At 50.3% G+C, this 18,389-nt stretch overlaps 1 protein-coding gene across 1 annotated transcript in view; it reads left to right on the top strand.

The window, feature by feature from the left end:
- The window catches only part of LOC147116878 (NFX1-type zinc finger-containing protein 1-like), an 80,798-nt gene that overhangs the window by 37,677 nt on the left and 24,732 nt on the right, over positions 1-18,389 (top strand). Inside the window, exons 8-11 of the mRNA XM_085987184.1 lie at positions 1,748-1,934; positions 8,652-8,790; positions 10,183-10,305; positions 15,419-15,573. Of these exons, the coding sequence (XP_085843310.1) occupies positions 1,748-1,934; positions 8,652-8,790; positions 10,183-10,305; positions 15,419-15,573 (604 nt within the window). The remainder of the gene's footprint in view (positions 1-1,747; positions 1,935-8,651; positions 8,791-10,182; positions 10,306-15,418; positions 15,574-18,389) is intronic.

Genomic DNA, 18,389 nt, shown 5'->3' with positions numbered 1-18,389 from the left:
TAAATCCCCGGGGCCTGATAATCTACATCCTAGGGTACTTAAGGAAGTGGCCCTAGAAATAGTAGATGCATTGCTGGTCATCTTCCAAAATTCTATAGTCTCTGGAACAGTTCCCATGGATTGGAGGGTAGCTAATGTTACCCCACTATTCAAAAAAGGTGGCAGAGAAAAAATGGGGAATTATAGACCGGTAAGCCTGACATCGGTAGTGGGGAAAATGCTAGAGTCCATTGTAAAAGATGTAATAGCAGAGCACTTGGAAAACAGTGACAGGATCGGACAAAGTCAACATGGATTTACAAAAGGTAAATCGTGCTTGACTAATCTACTGGAATTTTTTGAGGATGTAACTAGTAGATTAGATAAGGGAGAACTAGTGGATATGGTGTATTTGGACTTTCAGAAGGCTTTCGATAAGGGCCCACATAAGAGATTAGCGTGCAAAGTTAAAGCACATGGGATTGAGGGTAAGGTACTGACTTGGATAGAGAACTGGTTGGCAGACAGGAAGCAGAGAGTTGGAATAAATGGGTCTTTTTCCGAGTGGCAGGCAGTGACTAGTGGGATACTGCAGGGATCGGTGCTAGGATCCCAGTTATTCACTATATATATTGATGATCTGGACGAGGGAACTAGATGTAATATCTCCAAGTTTGCAGATGACACAAAGCTGGGTGGGTGTGTGTGCTGTGAGGAGGATGCAGAGAAACTCCAGTATGATTTGGACAGGTTGGGTGATTGGGCAGATGCAGTATAATGTGGATAAATGTGAGGTTATCCACTTTGGTGGCGAAAACAGGAAGGCAGATTATTATCTGAACGGCAATAGATTGGGAAAAGGGGAAGTGCAACGAGACCTGGGTGTCCTTGTGCACCAGTCACTGAAGGTAAGCATGCAGGTGCAGCAGGCGGTTAAGAAGGCAAATGGTATGCTGTCCTTCATAGCGAGAGGATTCGAGTACAGGAACAAGGATATCTTGCTGCAGTTGTACAGGGCCTTGGTGAGACCACACCTTGAGTATTGTGTGCAGTTTTGGTCGCCTTATCTGAGGAAGGATGTTCTTGCCATGGAGGGAGTGCAGCGAAGATTCACCAGACTAATACCTGGGATGGCAGGAATGACGTATGAAGAGAGATTGGGTCGATTAGGCTTATATTCGCTAGAGTTTAGAAGAATGAGAGGGGATCTCATTGAAACTTATAAAATTCTAACAGGACTAGACAGACTAGATGCAGGAAGGCTGTTCCCGCTGGCGGGGGAGTCCAGAACCAGGGGTCACAGTCGAAGGATAAGGGGTAGGCCATTTAGGACTGAGATGAGGAGGAATTTCTTCACCCAGAGAGTGGTGAACCTGTGGAATTCTCTACCACAGAGGGCAGTGGAGGCCAATTCATTAAATATATTCAAGAAGGAGTTAGATATATTTCTTAAGGCTCAAGGGATCAAGGGATATGGGGAGAAGGCAGGGACAGGGTACTGAATTTGGATGATCAGCCATGATCTCATTGAATAGCGGAACAGGCTCGAGGGGCCGAATGGCCTACTCCTGCTCCTATCTTCTATGTTTCTATGGGAGTGGGGTATCCATGGTTACGAGGAGGAGAGTGGGGTATCCATGGTTACGGTGAGGGGAGAGGGCTATCCATGGTTTCGAGGATGGGAGTGGGTTTTGCAGAGTTGCTAATGTAAATGATGTAAAGTATTTGCCACTTCTTTTATTTTTGGATATCTTTTCCACTCCCACAGCTACTACTTAATAAACCGGAAGGGCCAGTCATACTGAAGTGGCTGAAGATTCCTCTTCGCCTTTGGCCACAGAAAGGAAGTGAACGGAGAATGCCTCACAGGGAGCCGGAGACAGACCAGGATGTCGGGAATTCTGCATCCAGCAGATACTTTTCATCCTGTCCACTGCGAAAGTCCACCTCCAGAGGCAAGTCCGCAATTCTCCTCCACCTTCTGTGTGATGTGTACCCCTTTATGTAGCCGATAATCGGTGTGTTAATCTGGACCTAATCGATGTGTCGGACACATCACAAGGACATAGCGGGTGTCGTGTCCGTGTGTTGATAGAGACACTGAAGACAGGAGTTGGTTCATAGGTGTTTACTAAGCAAAGTCTGGGGGGGGGGGGTTCTAACGGATATACACAATATACAGGCTTATATAGCCCGAGTGGCAATTACTGGCATTACAGCACACCTGGGGCTCTTAAAGGCACATACACTACAATTCCTCCCCTTTTAGTTAACCAGTACATCATATTTTAAGTAATTATTAATTACATGTTATAAGAAAAATAATATACACATTGCTGTAGTTAATTAATTATAAGTCAGCCTCTCAGGAGGCTTCCTGACTTGGTCCGGATAACGCCTCGGGGGTGTAGTAGTTTCTGGTGGTGGAGTAGGTTCTTCTGGCAAAGCTGATTCGGCTTGAATGCCAGTGTCGGGTTCATCGGGTTCCAGTATCACCGGATCGGAGGTAGATATGGGTATCCCTACTTCATCGTTAGACGTATAGAGTTGTGGTGTAGGTTGTCCCTTTTCGGATGACTTTATGATTTGGTCAGCATGGCGCCTTATTATGCTTTCTCCGATGTCCACGGTATACATCAGTGGTCCTAGTCGTGTGCAGATAGTTCCAGGCTGCCATTTCTCGGTACGGTAGTCCCGGGCCAAAACTTGTTGACCTATCTGGAAGGTTCTAGTTGGCCTTTCATTCATGCCTTGAAACTGCCGGTTCTCCACGTCCCTTCTGATGTTGGGCTTGACCAAATCCAGCCGGCATCTTAGGTTTCTATTGAAGAACATCATGGCGGGAGCTTGGTTGGTAACCATATGTGTTGCATTCCTGTATGCGAATAAGAAGTTATCCACCTTGTGCTGAAGTTTTATGTCTTCATTACCCATGGCCTTTATGGCCTTCTTGAAGGTCTGGACAAACCTTTCAGCCAATCCATTGGTGGCAGGATGGTATGGGGCGGATGTGTAGTGCTTAACCCCATTGTTTTTTAAGAACTTTCTGAATTCTTCAGACACAAATTGCGGTCCATTATCAGAACATATCTGTTCCGGCAGCCCATTCCTGGCAAATATGGTCCTTAATACTGTGATGGGTTTTTTCCGTGGTGGTGGAGGACATCTTTATTACCTCCGGCCACTTGGAGTGTGCATCAACCGCGATTAAGAACATTGAGTCCATAAATGGACCAGCAAAGTCGATGTGCACCCTTTTCCAGGGAGATGAGGGCCACTCCCATGGATGTAGAGGGGCTTGTGGTGGAGCGTTTTGGACCTTCTGGCATCCTAGGCAGCTCTTGGTCATTTCTTCGATGTCTCCATCGATACCTGGCCACCATACAAACGCCCTAGCTAGGTTCTTCATTTTCACTCCACCCAGATGCCCCTCGTGAAGCTCCTTTAGCACTTTATCCTGGAGTTTGGGTGGAATTACCACTCTGGATCCACACATCAATGTTCCTCGGCACACTGACAGCTGTTCTCTTCTTTGCGAGAATGCTGGCAACAGTGGTTCGCCATGTGCTGGCCATCCCTTCACTGTTAAGTCGTAGACCCGTGAGAGAGTCGGGTCATTTCTCGTCTCCCTTTCAATGGCAGAATTTGTTACTGGTAGACATTCCACTATGGTAGAGTGGAACATCTCTACTGGGTCTACTGTAGGTGCCTCTTCTACCGTTGGCAACGGTAGGCGCGATAAACCGTCAGCATTCCCATGCTGTTTTGATCCTTTGTATTCTATGTTGTATTGGTGTGCCCCTAGAAAAAGGGACCACCTCTGTAGCCTTTGCGCTGTCATAATGGGAACACCCTTTTTAGGGTTGAATATGGAGATGAGGGGTTGATGGTCAGTCAACAAGGTAAATTTTTGTCCGTGTAGGTAATGGTTGAATTTCTTCACTCCCCATACCAGGCTGAGTGCTTCCCTGTCGATTTGGGCATAGTTACGCTCAGCTGAGTTTAATGAGCGTGACGCAAAAGCTGTCGGCCGTTCTGAGCCATCAGGGAATTTATGGGATAATACTGCTCCTATGCCATAAGGGGATGCATCGCACGCCAGTCTGATTGGCAGTGATGGGTTGTAATGAGCCAAAACTTCTTCGGATGTGATTAAGTCTTTGCATTTATGGAAGGCACGTTTACAGTCTTCGTTCCATTTCCAAATCACTCCTGTTTGTAGAAGTTTATTAAGAGGGTGTAGAAGAGTTGATAAGTTTGGTAAAAATTTATGATAGTAATTTATTAATCCCAGGAACGACCTTAATTGTGAAACATTTTCAGGTGCTGGGGCTTTTATGACCGCTTCAATTTTTTTCAGGTGACTTATGCAACCCTTCATTATTAATTATGTGGCCACAATATGATATCTGATTTTGGAAAAATTCGCACTTGGGGCGATTTGCTCGTAGGCCCTGTTCTTTCAGCCTAGTGAGCACCTGCTCCAAATTGGCAAGGTGCTCGTTGTCGTTTTCTCCTGTTACAAGGATGTCGTCTAGGTAGCATTGAGTCCCCGGAATCCCTTGCAGGACTTGCTCCATAGCTCTTTGCCAGATAGCTGGAGCTGATGCTACTCCAAAAACCAGTCAATTGTACTGGTACAGGCCTTTGTGTGTGTTTATCGTGAGATACTTTTTAGAGGCCTCCTCAACCTCCATCTGTAGATATGCCTGTGCCAAGTCAATTTTGGTGAAACGTTTCCCTCCGGATAGTGAGGCAAAAATATCTTCTATCCTCGGAAGAGGATACTGTACTGTGTGAAGGACCGGGTTTACAGTCACCTTGAAGTCTCCACAGATGCGAATTTTTCTCTGTTCTTCAGATTTATCATTATTCAATGCTTTTTTCATGACTGGAACGATGGGTGTTGCCCACTCGCTCCAATCTATTTTGGATAATACGCCTGCTTTTTCCAAATTTTCCAGCTCTGCCTCGACTGCTGGACGAATTGCGTATGGCACCGGTCTTGCCTTAAAAATTTTGAGAATTGCTGCATCTTCCACTTTTATTGAGGCGGTGATGCCTTTCAAGGTTCCTAGTTTCTCTTGAAACACTTCTTTGGCGTTGGCCAAGATGTCTTTTAATCGTTCAGGTATGATGTCATCATTGTTTTTTTTTTCTTACTGGTCACCGTCAGTGCCTGAATGGAGTGCCAGTCTAAACGTATCTTTCTGATCCATTCACGTCCCAACAACGGTGGACCACCATCTTGTAGAATGTATAAATACAACTTTTGTATTTCTTTGCCGTTGTATACAACAGGCACCCTTATTTTTCCTTTGGGGTATACTTTCTGACCCGTATATGTTTTTAAGATAATGGATGTGTCTTTTAGAGGTATATGCGAAAATAGCCTCTTGTAATCCCGTTGATTTATTACAGTTAGAGCTGATCCTGTATCTAGCTCCATTTTAACTGGGGACCCTGCTATCGTGAGGGTAACCCAAATGGTTCGGTAATCATCTTTGGCAAGTACATTATGTAATTTGAGACAGCTTAGTCTCTTGTTTTCGGAGTCGCTATCGCTCTTCTGGTCTTCGGAGCTACTGTCCGTCATCATTTGTACCTTCCTGTACTTTTCTTTATTGATTTTTTTTTTTCTGTCTGTGGATTTATTTTGTCCAGATCGGCATACCCGTGCAATGTGTCCAATCTTTCCGCATTGCCTGCATGCTTTGTCCTTGAACCAGCAGTCCCTCTGGTTATGGGTGGATCTGCCGCAGCGATAATATCTTTCGAAACCCTGTGTCATTTCATGGGTGCCGAAGTCCTGTATCTCTGCAGCTCCTCTTGCTGCTGCTTCGTATGATACAGCCATACTGAAAGCTTTGTCCAATGTTAAATCTTTTTCAGAAAGCAGCCATTTTTGTGTTCCTTCACTTAAGAGACTGCAAACGAATTTGTCTCGAAGATAATCTGATAGTCCTGCCCCGAATTGGCAGTACTTTGATAGCTTTCTTAATTCGGTTAGGTAATCAGCGTTACTTTCATTCTTGTGTTGATTTCTCTTGAAGAATTTGAATCGTTCTGCTATCAGCAGCGGTGTTGGGTTTAAGTGCTCCTGCAGGGTATCAACAATCTCTTTAAAATTCTTGTCCTTTGGTTTGGCTGGAGTGATTATATTTCATAACAGCCCGTATGCCTTTGCGCCCATTAGGTTCAGCAGTACTGAAGCTTTTTTTTCATCTTCTATTCCATTTGCAGTGCAATATACCTCTACTCTTTCCACGTATGTGGTCCAATCCTCTATTTCGCTATCAAAAGCATCAATATTGCCAGACTTAGGCATTTCAGAAAAGATATGGCGCTTCCCGCGCTTTTCTTTCTTTTCTGCAGCAAAGATATGGCGCTTCCCGCTGCTGCTGCCGATGACAACGCTGTTTACCGCGGTTTCCGTTCTTTTTTTCAAAATTTATTTACTGTTGGAGACTCGTTCCCGCCGGACTTTCTCTCCAGGTCTGAACACTGACCTGCTTGCTGCGCCGGTCGTCTCCCGAGTGCTCACTCCCAGTCCGTTATTGCTTGCCTCCGATTTTGCTGCCTGTCTCAGCTGTAGAGCCAGCCGCTGGAGCCCCAGCCTGACGCCCAGGAAGGATTAGCGCAGTACCTGCCACCAGCTTGGCCAGCTGGTGAAACCACAGCTTCTCTCACTTTCTTGAGTCTTCTGGACGCCCGAGGAATCGATGTCCTTGAGGTGCTGCCGAATTGCAGGTAAGTCCGTTTCCACTTCGTCGCCACTGTAGTGTCCGTGTGTTGATAAAGACACTGAAGACAGGAGTTGGTTCATAGGTGTTTACTAAGCAAAGTCTGGGGAGGGTTCTAACGGATATACACAATATACAGGCTTATATAGCCCGAGTGGCAATTACCGGCATTATAGCACACCTGGGGCTCTTAAAGGCACATACACTACAGCGGGTACCTCCGGCTGTAAACTGTGACTTGGATTTATTATGAAATGTAAGATTGGCAGAAGCAAAAACAAGCACAGCAGATTTCACTAGATTACAAAACTTGGTGTAAAATTTCCATTGAAAGTAACTATTGAATCAGCTTCCACCGCCCTTTCAGCCAGTGTATTCCAGATCACAACAACTCGCCGTGTAAGAAAGAAATTCTCCTCATCTCCCCTCTGGTTCTTTTGCTGATCACCTTAAATGTGTGTCCTCTGGTTACTGATCCCCAAAACAGTTTTTTCCTTATTTACTCCAACAAAACCCCTCCTAATTTTGAACACCGCGATTAAATCTACCCGTAATCACGTTGGTGTGGGACTGGAGTCACCTGTAGGCCCAGACCGGGGTAAGGACGGCAGGTTTCCTTCCCTGAAGGACATCAGTGAACCGGATGGGTTTTTAACGACAATCTGACAGCTTGCTCGTCACTTTTACTGAGACCGGCAATTAAACTGAAATTAAATTCTCCAAGTGCCCATGGAGGGATTTGAAATTAAACATTCTCTGGATTATTATTCCAGTAACATAACAACAACAACAACATCTTTTTTTGTATAGCGCCTTTAACGTAGTAAAAGGTCCTAAGGCGCTGCACAGGAGTGTTGTAAAACAAAATTTGACACCGAGCCACATAAGGAGAAATTAGGGCAGGAGCTTGGTCAAAGAGGTCGGTTTTAAGGAGCATCTTAAAGGAGGAAAGAGAGGTAGAGAGGTTTAGGAAGGGAATTCCAGAGCTTAGGGCCTAGGCAACAGAAGGCACGGCCACTAAAGGTTGAGTGATTGATTATAATCAGGGATGCTCAAGAGGGCAGAATTAGAAACATAGAACAATAGGAGCAGGAGTAGTCCATTCGGCCCTTCGAGCCTGCTCCGCCATTCAATATGATCATGGCTGATCCTCTATCTCAATACCATATTCCCGCTCTCTCCCCATACCCCTTGATGCCTTTTGTGTCTAGAAATCTATCTATCTCCTTCTTAAATATATTCAGTGACTTGGCCTCCGCAGCCTTCTGTGGTAGAGAATTCCACAGGTTCACCACCCTCTGAGTGAAGAAATTTCTCCTCATCTCAGTTCTAAATGTCCTACCCCGTATCCTGAGACTGTGAACCCTCGTTCTAGACCCCCCCCCCCCAGCCAGGGGAAACATCCTCCCTGCATCCAGTCTGTCTAGCCCTGTCAGAATTTTATACGTAGAGGAGCGCAGATATCTCGGGGGGGTTTGTGGGGCTGGAGGAGGTTACAGAGATAGGGAGGGGCGAGGCCATGGAGGGATTTGAAAAGAAGGATGAGAATTTTAAATTGGAGGTGTTGCTTAACCAGGAGCCAGTGTAGGTCAGCGAGCACAGGGGTGATGGGTGAATGGGACTCGGTGCACCCTTGGATTGTATCTAATTCCTTATTGTGTTTCCCTTTTGTCTTTACTCTGTGATGTAATAAAACTCACTCCGCACTTGGTTTGAGTATAAAGCAAGGCTTTAATCAACTTGTTTCAGAACATGGCGGTCTAGTTGTACTTCACTAGTTCCTTGTCTTACAAAATGTCCCTGGCAAGCTGGGGCCGACGCCCGAGTATTTATACTCCTTGGACGGCGCCACCAGCTGGCCATCCAGCGTTATTTCACGAGTAGTTTCTTGAATGATGAGATTTATAACACTCTGACTTGTTTTTTCAGACGTTAACTCCAGGTACAGACCCTATGACGATGACGAGTACGAGGGTGATCTGGACAGCGGTGACCCGTGTGATCCTCCGTGTAGCGCGGAGCAGTGGGCGGGAGAAAAATTTGCATACATCGTCGACACTGACCCGAGGTATCGCTGGCATTTACACCGCACCTTACAAAGGGCCCAAGGGGCTTCACAAGAGACCTAATCAAAAACCAGTCAGACAAAGGAGGGGATATTAGAAGGAGGCGACCAAAAGCTTGGGCCAAAGAGGTGGATTTTAATGAAGATCTTAAAGAAGGAAAGATGGGTAGAGTGGCGGAGGGGATACAGGAAACTTTTTTTTATCTGGCACCGACGGGACCGACGTGGTGCCGGTTCATCAAAAATTCCGGATAACCGAAAGCTATAGTAAAAGATACGGAGAGCTGAGAGCTCCGTATAAAGCAACAAACCTTGTTGCTGAGCAACAGGTTCAGAACAATGGCCACAAGTTCCAAACGCCTCTGTAGCTTAGCAACAGCTGCAGCCACACCCTTGCATAGCAACAGATCGAGGAAGGCAAGTAATAAAAGTTACCTGAACCTACTCCTGAATTTTGCCGGTTAACCAAGATTTCCGGTTATTTAGGTGCCGGTAAATCGAAAGTTTCATGTACTAGAGCTTAGGGCCTTGGCAGCTGAAGGCGCAGCCGCTAGTGGTGGAGTGAAGGAGGAAGATGTATAAACGGCCGGGCGCAGAGGTGCGGCGAGTTTGAGGACAGGGGCATTGTAGGGCTGGAGATAGTGGCTGGTCTCGGATCCAAGGGAACAGAGTTTTTCTGGTGGGGGGCCAAAGACGATAGCCTCGGGCTTCCCAACGTTTAACCGAGGAAAGTGTGGCTCATCCAAGGCTGGATGTCGGACACACAGTCTGACAACACCGAGGCAGTGGAGAGGTCGAGAGGTGGTGGAGCGATAGAGCTGGATGTTGTACATGTGGAAGCTGACCCCGCATCGTCAAGGGGCAACGTGTAGGTGAGGCAGAGGAGGGGGCCAAGAATAGTTACCTCCTTCCCCAGCCTTTAATCACCGATGCGCAACCTTCTCAAAAGTTTTCTGAAGGGCCAATTGTTTAGTAAGTTGCATCTTCAAACAAAAACTGCAGCAGGTTAAACACAATCTCTGCTTTCTGAATCTGTCTTTTTAACCTGGTTCGCAGTCCTGTGAAGCCTGCGTGGCGTGGGCCGGAGAGGGCGGCATGGGCCGGTGAGGGCGGCGTGGGCCGGTGAGGGCGGCCTGGGCCGGTGAGGCCGGCGTGGGTCTGAGAGGCCGGCGTGGGTCGAAGAGGGCGGCGTGGGTCTCATGGGCCGGAGAGGGTGGCGTGGGCCGGAGAGGGCGGCGTGGGTCTGGGAGGCCGACGTGGTCCGGAGAGGGCGGCGTGGTCCGGAGAGGGCGGCGAGGTCCGGAGAGGGCGGCCTGGTCCGGAGAGGGCGGCGTGGGCCGGAGAGGAATATGGTCTGGAAATGGTTAAACAGCTCGCTTTTTTTGTTGTTGTCAGAGATGAAGAGGCATTGGACATTCAGAAATGTTTGGCAGATCAAAGCATCATGGGGAAGGAGGAAGTCCAGAAGATTCCAAACGTGTGGGAAATAAGTCCCACCAATCGGTGGCGTTTGTACAGGTAACATAACTCGAGCCTGACTGGGAAAACTGCTGTAGTTACGGTAATGGTAAGGAAGGTGCCTCTTACCACCAGGGAGATAACCTGATGTTAAAAAGAAAAGAAAGAATTACATTTATATAGCTCCTTTCACCACCTCAGGACGTCCCAAAGCGCTTTACACCCAATGAAGTACTATTTCAAGTGGAGTCACTGTTGTAATGTAGGAAACGCGGCAGCCAGTTTGTGCACAGCAAGCTCCCACAAACAGCAATGTGATAATGACCAGAGAATCTGTGATGTTGGTTGAGGGATAAATATTGGCCCAGGACACCGGGGAGAACGCCCCTGCTCTTCGAAATAGTGCCGCGGGATCTTTCACGTCCACCTGAGAGGACAGACCGGGTGATGGAAGCCAACTCTAGCCGCGGATATTCCTGGAGGCCTCATCACATGACCGTCAGCCACCTCGCCGCCATTGGCCGCCCAACATGTCCATCCTCGCGGTGCCCCGCCTGCCCGAGCCCAGTCAATACCTGATTGGATGATTCTCAGCTGTCAGTCAATCGGCATTTATTCCCCATGTCCAATATTTTTATAACTTGTAAACAAAAGTGTTCAAAGAAAATTAAAAAAAAACAGTTTTTTACTGTTGCTGTGATTTTTTTTCTCCTGTACCTGCCCTGGGAGTGTTTGATGAGACAGTGTGGAGGGAGCTTTACTCTGTGTCTAACCCGTGCTGTACCTGCCCTGGGAGTGTTTGATGGGACAGTGTGGAGGGAGCTTTACTCTGTATCTAACCCGTGCTGCACCTGCCCTGGAGTGTTTGATGGGACAGTGTAGAGGGAGCTTTACTCTGTATCTAACCGGTGCTGTACCAGTCCTGGGAGTGTTTGATGGGACAGTGTAGAGGGAGCTTTACTCTGTATCTAACCCGTGCTGTACCTGCCCTGGGAGTGTTTGATGGGACAGTGTAGAGGGAGCTTTACTCTGTATCTAACCCGTGCTGTACCTGTCCTGGGAGTGTGTGATGGGACAGTGTAGAGGGAGCTTTACTCTGTATCTAACCCTTGCTGTACCTGCCCTGGGAGTGTTTGATGGGACAGTATAGAGGGAGCTTTACTCTGTATCTAACCCCGTGCTGTACCTGCCCTGGGAGTGTTTGATGGGACAGTATAGGGTGAGCTTTACTCTGTATCTAACCTGTGCTGTACCTGCCCTGGGAGTGTTTGATGGGACAGTATAGAGGGAGCTTTACTCTGTATCTAACCCTTGCTGTACCTGCCCTGGGAGTGTTTGATGGGACAATGTAGAGGGAGCTTTACTCTGTATCTAACCCCGTGCTGTACCTGCCCTGGGAGTGTTTGATGGGACAGTATAGAGGGAGCTTTACTCTGTATCTAACCCGTGCTGCACCTGCCCTGGGAGTGTTTGATGGGACAGTATAGAGGGAGCTTTACTCTGTATCTAACCCATGCTGTACCTGCCCTGGGAGTGTTTGATGGGTCAGTGTAGAGGGAGCTTTACCCTGTATCTAACCCGTGCAGTACCTGCCCTGGGGGTGTTTGATGGGACAGTGCAGAGAGAGCTTTACTCTGCATCTAACCCGTGCTGTACCTGCCCTGGGAGTGTTTGATGGGACAGTGTAGAGGGAGCTTTACTGTGTATCTAACCCGTGCTGTACCTGCCCTGGGAGTGTTTGATGGGACAGTGTAGAGGGAGCTTTACTCTGTATCTAACCCGTGCTGTATTTGCCCTGGGAGTGTTTGATGGGACAGTGTAGAGGGAGCTTTACTCTGTATCTAACCTGTGCTGTACCTGCCCTGGGAGTGTTTGATGGGACAGTGTAGAGGGAGCTTTACTCTGTATCTAACCCTTGCTGTACCTGCCCTGGGAGTGTTTGATGGGACAGTATAGAGGGAGCTTTACTCTGTATCTAACCCCGTGCTGTACCTGCCCTGGGAGTGTTTGATGGGACAGTATAGGGTGAGCTTTACTCTGTATCTAACCTGTGCTGTACCTGCCCTGGGAGTGTTTGATGGGACAGTATAGAGGGAGCTTTACTCTGTATCTAACCCTTGCTGTACCTGCCCTGGGAGTGTTTGATGGGACAATGTAGAGGGAGCTTTACTCTGTATCTAACCCCGTGCTGTACCTGCCCTGGGAGTGTTTGATGGGACAGTGTAGAGGGAGCTTTACTCTGTATCTAACCCGTGCTGTATCTGCCCTGGGAGTGTTTGATGGGACAGTGTAGAGGGAGCTTTACTCTGTATCTAACCCGTGCTGTACCTGCCCTGGGAGTGTTTGATGGGACAGTGTAGAGGGAGCTTCACTCTGTATCTAACCCGTGCTGTATCTGCCCTGGGAGTGTTTGATGGACAGTGCAGAGGGATCTTTACTCTGTATCTAACCCGTGCTGTACCTGCCATGGGAGTGTTTGACGGACAGTGTAGAGGGATCTTTACTCTGTATCTAACCCGTGCTGTACCTGCCCTGTGGGTGTTTGATGGGACAGTGAAGAGGGAGCTTTACTCTGTATCTAACCCGTGCTGTACCTGCCCTGGGAGTGTTTGACGGGTCAGTGTAGAGGGAGCTTTACCCTGTATCTAACCCGTGCAGTACCTGCCCTGGGGGTGTTTGATGGGACAGTGTAGAGAGAGCTTTACTCTGCATCTAACCCGTGCTGTACCTGCCCTGGGAGTGTTTGATGGGACAGTGTAGAGGGAGCTTTACTGTGTATCTAACCCGTGCTGTACCTGCCCTGGGAGTGTTTGATGGGACAGTGTAGAGGGAGCTTTACTCTGTATCTAACCCGTGCTGTACCTGCCCTGGGAGTGTTTAATGGGACAGTGTAGAGGGAGCTTTACTCTGTATCTAACCTGTGCTGTACCTGCCCTGGGAGTGTTTGATGGGACAGTGTAGAGGGAGCTTTACTCTGTATCTAACCCGTGCTGTACCTGCCCTGGGAGTGTTTGGTGGGACAGTGTAGAGGGAGCTTCACTCTGTATCAAACCGTGCTGTATCTGCCCTGGGAGTGTTTGATCGGGCAGTGTAGAGGGCACTTTATTCTGTATCTAACCCGTACTGTACCTGTCCTGGGAGTGTTTGACGGACAGTGTAGAGGGAGCTTTACTCTGTATCTAACCCGTGCTGTACCTGCCCTGGGAGTGTTTGATGGGACAGTGTAGAGGGAGCTTCACTCTGTATCTAACCCGTGCTGTACCTGCCCTGGGAGTGTTTGATGGGACAGTGTAGAGGGAGCTTTACTCTGCATCTAACCCGTGCTGTACCTGCCCTGGGAGTGTTTGATGGGACAGTGTAGAGGGAGCTTTACTCTGTATCTAACCCATGCTGTACCTGCCCTGGGAGTGTTTGATGGGACAGTGTAGAGGGAGCTTTACTCTGCATATAACCCGTGCTGTATCTGCCCTGGGAGTGTTTGATGGGACAGTGTAGAGGGAGCTTTACTTTGTATCTAACCCATGCTGTACCTGCCCTGGGAGTGTTTGATGGGACAGTGTAGAGGGAGCTTTACTCTGTATCTAACCCGTGCTGTACCTGCCCTGGGAGTGTTTGATGGGACAGTGTAGAGGGAGCTTTACTCTGTATCTAACCCATGCTGTACCTGCCCTGGGAGTGTTTGATGGGACAGTGTAGAGGGAGCTTTACTCTGTATATAACCCGTGCTGTATCTGCCCTGGGAGTGTTTGATGGGACAGTGTAGAGGGAGCTTTACTCTGTACCTAACCCATGCTGTACCTGCCCTGGGAGTGTTTGATGGGACAGTGTAGAGGGAGCTTTACTCTGTATCTAACCCGTTCTGTACCTGCCCTGGGAGTGTTTGATGGGACAGTGTAGAGGGAGCTTTACTCTGTATCTAACCCGTGCTGTACCTGCCCTGGGAGTGTTTGATGGGACAGTGTAGAGGGAGCTTTACTCTGTATCTAACCTGTGCTGTACCTGTCCTGGGAGTGTTTGATGGGGCAGTGTAGAGGGAGCTTTACTCTGTATCTAACCCGTGCTGTACCTGCCCTGGGAGTGTTTGATGGGACAGTGTAGAGGGAACTTAACTCTGTATCTAACCCGTGCTGTACCTGCCCTGGGAGTGTTTGATGGGACAGTGTAGAGGGAGCTTTACTCTGTATCTAACCCGTGCTGTACCTGTCCTGGGAGTGTTTGATGGGACAGTGTAGAGGGAGCTTTACTCTGTATCTAACCCGTGCTGTACCTGCCCTGGGAGTGTTGGATGGGACAGTGTAGAGGGAGCTTTACTCTGTATCTAACCCGTGCTGTACCTGTCCTGGGAGTGTTTGATGGGACAGTGTAGAGGGAGCTTTACTCTGTATCTAACCCGTGCTGTACCTGCCCTGGGAGTGTTTGATGGGACAGTGTAGAGGGAGCTTTACTCTGTATCTAACCCGTGCTGTACCTGCCCTGGGAGTGTTTGATGGGACAGTGTAGAGGGAGCTTTACTCTGTATCTAACCCGTGCTGTACCTGCCCTGGGAGTGTTTGATGGGACAGTGTAGAGGGAGCTTTACTCTGTATCTAACCTGTGCTGTACCTGTCCTGGGAGTGTTTGATGGGGCAGTGTAGAGGGAGCTTTACTCTGTATCTAACCCGTGCTGTACCTGCCCTGGGAGTGTTTGATGGGACAGTGTAGAGGGAACTTAACTCTGTATCTAACCCGTGCTGTACCTGCCCTGGGAGTGTTTGATGGGACAGTGTAGAGGGAGCTTTACTCTGTATCTAACCCGTGCTGTACCTGCCCTGGGAGTGTTTGATGGGACAGTGTAGAGGGAGCTTTACTCTGTATCTAACCCGTGCTGTACCTGCCCTGGGAGTGTTGGATGGGACAGTGTAGAGGGAGCTTTACTCTGTATCTAACCCATGCTGTACCTGCCCTGGGAGAGTTTGATGGGACAGTGTAGAGGGAGCTTTACTCTGTATCTAACCCGTGCTGTACCTGCCCTTGGAGTGTTTGATGGGACAGTTGGTACTCCAGCACTATCATCCCTCACTTTGATAATCACAAACAGCAGATGAAAATAATCATAAAAAATATACTCTTGTCTGTGAAAAGATGTTACCTGAACGCTCCCTGAAGATGACGGCTGTAATTGTGTTTTATTTAGGAAATGGAAACTGGCCTATGAAGAGAAACTCAAAGCCTCTATAAACAAAAACCTGGTCTTGTACGAGAAAATGGCGCAGGATCTGTCCGCTCTGACCCTAGAGGAAGACCTAATGATCCTTAAAACGGCTGTTGTGGTTGGCATGACGGCAACAGGTACAAGTATACCAGACATGCGGGCCCAGGGCCATATTGAGGTTAATACTAACGGCGCGGTCATGGCAAGCTCGAGACCAACCCGCTTGCCGATAAGGAGAGAGAAAGCTTGTACAGGAAACTCTCGATTTACCGGCAGCTAAATAACCGGAAGTCTCTGTTAACCGGCAAAATTCAGGAGTAGGTTCAGCTAAGTTTTACTTCATATTAGTGGCAGTTCCTGGATCTGTGGCTGTGTAACTGGGGTTCCTGCACCTGTTGCTAAGCAACAGGGATGCTTGGTCTGTGGCCGGAGTTCCTGCACATGTTGCTAAGCAGCAGGGAAGCCTGGATTTGTTGCTTTGTACGGAGCTCTCGTACCTTTTAAACTATACCTCTCTGTAATCCGGACTTTTTGATAAATCGGCACCACGGCGGTCCCGTCGGTGCCGGATAAAAAAAGAGTTTCCTGTATTTATATCGCAACTTCCACATCCTCAGTGTAAGGTTTGATCAGGGGTCACAGATTACCCAACAGGGTCGAGGAGTCACAAGCGGTTTATTGAGGAGCGACGGTTCAAATACGACACAGGAGACATTCGACCCGTAACAGGTGAGAATGGTTTACTGGGCCCGGATCGGATGGACGGACGAGGCAGGGTGACTTGATCTTTGCAGCCTGCGGTAACGATTTCTTCTTTGGTCGTCTCTCAAGCTGGCTGAGGTGTTGAGCCGAAGCTCGCATGGTTCCAGCTGGGGGAGCTCTCTTCAGTCTGCCCTTCTCGACTTCCCGTTTTATATACCTTATTTCAGGGGCCGGTGGATACCTCACGTCAATCATTTGTTTGGTTACCTTTACCCATTTCATTGTTCAATGACAGGGGAATAGGCGGATCCCTCCTAACCTAGGCTCCAGTCCCATGAGATCATTCCTTCGCTTATCTCTTGTATGGACAGCTTGTTACCTTCTCCCAGATAGTTTGTTTTAGATACGTGGATCATCAGGCTCCTTCCCCAACCTCTTATCAGGCCCAGTCATGCCTACATAAAGACCTGTTTCTACCTTATGTCCTTGGCCTCAAATCGAGCCCTTGTGAAAACCCTTCTCTAACATGATTAGCATTGTTCTGTGTCAGCTCAGGCAGACTGCTGAAGAATTTCCCTTAACTAGAGAAGCCTATTTCTTATGATTCTATAGGACCACTATTTCTTACATCAGGATGTCCCAAAGCGATTTATAGCTTACAAAGTACTTTTGAAGTGTAGTCACTGTTGTTTTATGGCGGCCAATCTGCGCACAGCAAGCTCCCACAAACAGCAATGAGATGAGTGACCAAGAAATCTGTTTTTACTGGTGCAGGTTGGAGGATAAATATTGGCCCAGGACAGGGGACAGATCTTCCCCTGCTCTTCTTTGAAATAACACCATGGGATCTTTTACGTCCACCTGAGAGGATAGACAGGGCCTCGGTTTAACGTCTCATCTCAAAGACGCCCCTCCAACAGTGCAGCGCTCCCTCAGTACTGCCCCTCCGACAGTGCAGCGCTCCCTCAGTACTGCCCCTCCGACAGTGCAGCGCTCCCTCAGTACTGCCCCTCCGACAGTGCAGCACTCCCTCAGTACTGACCCTCCGACAGTGCAGCACTCCCTCAGTACTGCCCCTCTGACAGTGCAGCGCTCCCTCAGTACTGCCCCTCCGACAGTGCAGCGCTCCCTGTGTCCCCGGCGGGGGAGGGGCGGTGTGTCCCGGGCGGGGGAGGGGCAGTGTGTCCCTGGCGGGGGAGGGGCGGTGTGTCCCTGGCGGGGGAGGGGCAGTGTGTCCCGGGCGGGGGAGGGGCGGTGTGTCCCGGGCGGGGGAGGGGCGGTGTGTCCCGGGCGGGGGAGGGGCGGTGTGTCCCTGGCGGGGGAGGGGCGGTGTGTCCCGGGCGGGGGAGGGGCGGTGTGTCCCGGGCGGGGGAGGGGCGGTGTGTCCCTGGCGGGGGAGGGGCGGTGTGTCCCGGGCGGGGGAGGGGCGGTGTGTCCCGGGCGGGGGAGGGGCGGTGTGTCCCGGGCGGGGGAGGGGCGGTGTGTCCCCGGTGGGGGAGGGGCGGTGTGTCCCCGGCGGGGGAGGGGCGGTGTGTCCCCGGCGGGGGAGGGGCGGTGTGTCCCCGGCGGGGGAGGGGCGGTGTGTCCCGGGCGGGGGAGGGGCAGTGTGACCCGGGCGGGTGTGGGGCGGTGTGTCCCGGGCGGGGGAGGGGCGGTGTGTCCCGGGCGGGGGAGGGACGGTGTGTCCCGGGCGGGGGAGGGGCGGTGAGTCCCGGGTGGGGGAGGGGGGTCTGTGACCCGGGCGTGGGAGGGGGGTCTGTGACCCGGGCGGGGGAGGGGCGGTGTGTCCCGGGTGGGGGAGGGGCGGTGTGTCCCGGGCGGGGGAGGGACGGTGTGTCCCGGGCGGGGGAGGGGCGGTGAGTCCCGGGTGGGGGAGGGGGGTCTGTGACCCGGGCGGGGGAGGGGGGTCTGTGACCCGGGCGGGGGAGGGTGTGTGTGTCCCGGGCGGGGAAGGGGCGGTGTGTCCCGGGCGGGGGAGGGGCGGTGTGTCCCGGGCGGGGGGAGGGGCGGTGTGTCCTGGGCGGGGGAGGGTGTGTGTGTCCCGGGGGGGGGGGGGAGAGGCGGTGTGGGTCCCGGGTGGGGGAGGGGCGGTGTGTCCTGGGCGGGGGAGGGTGTGTGTGTCCCGGGGGGGGGGGGGAGAGGCGGTGTGGGTCCCGGGTGGGGGAGGGGCGGTGTGTCCCGGGCGGGGGATGGGGGGTGTCCCGGGCGGGGAGGGGGAGGGGAGTGTCCCGGGCGGGGATCAAGCAATGCT

Source organism: Somniosus microcephalus, chromosome 5 (genome assembly GCF_052327205.1).
Source record: "Somniosus microcephalus isolate GS21.2 chromosome 5, FLI_Smic_1.0, whole genome shotgun sequence".
NCBI classification, from domain to species: Eukaryota; Metazoa; Chordata; class Chondrichthyes; order Squaliformes; family Somniosidae; genus Somniosus; species Somniosus microcephalus.
This window is presented reverse-complemented; position numbering and strand designations above follow the sequence as displayed.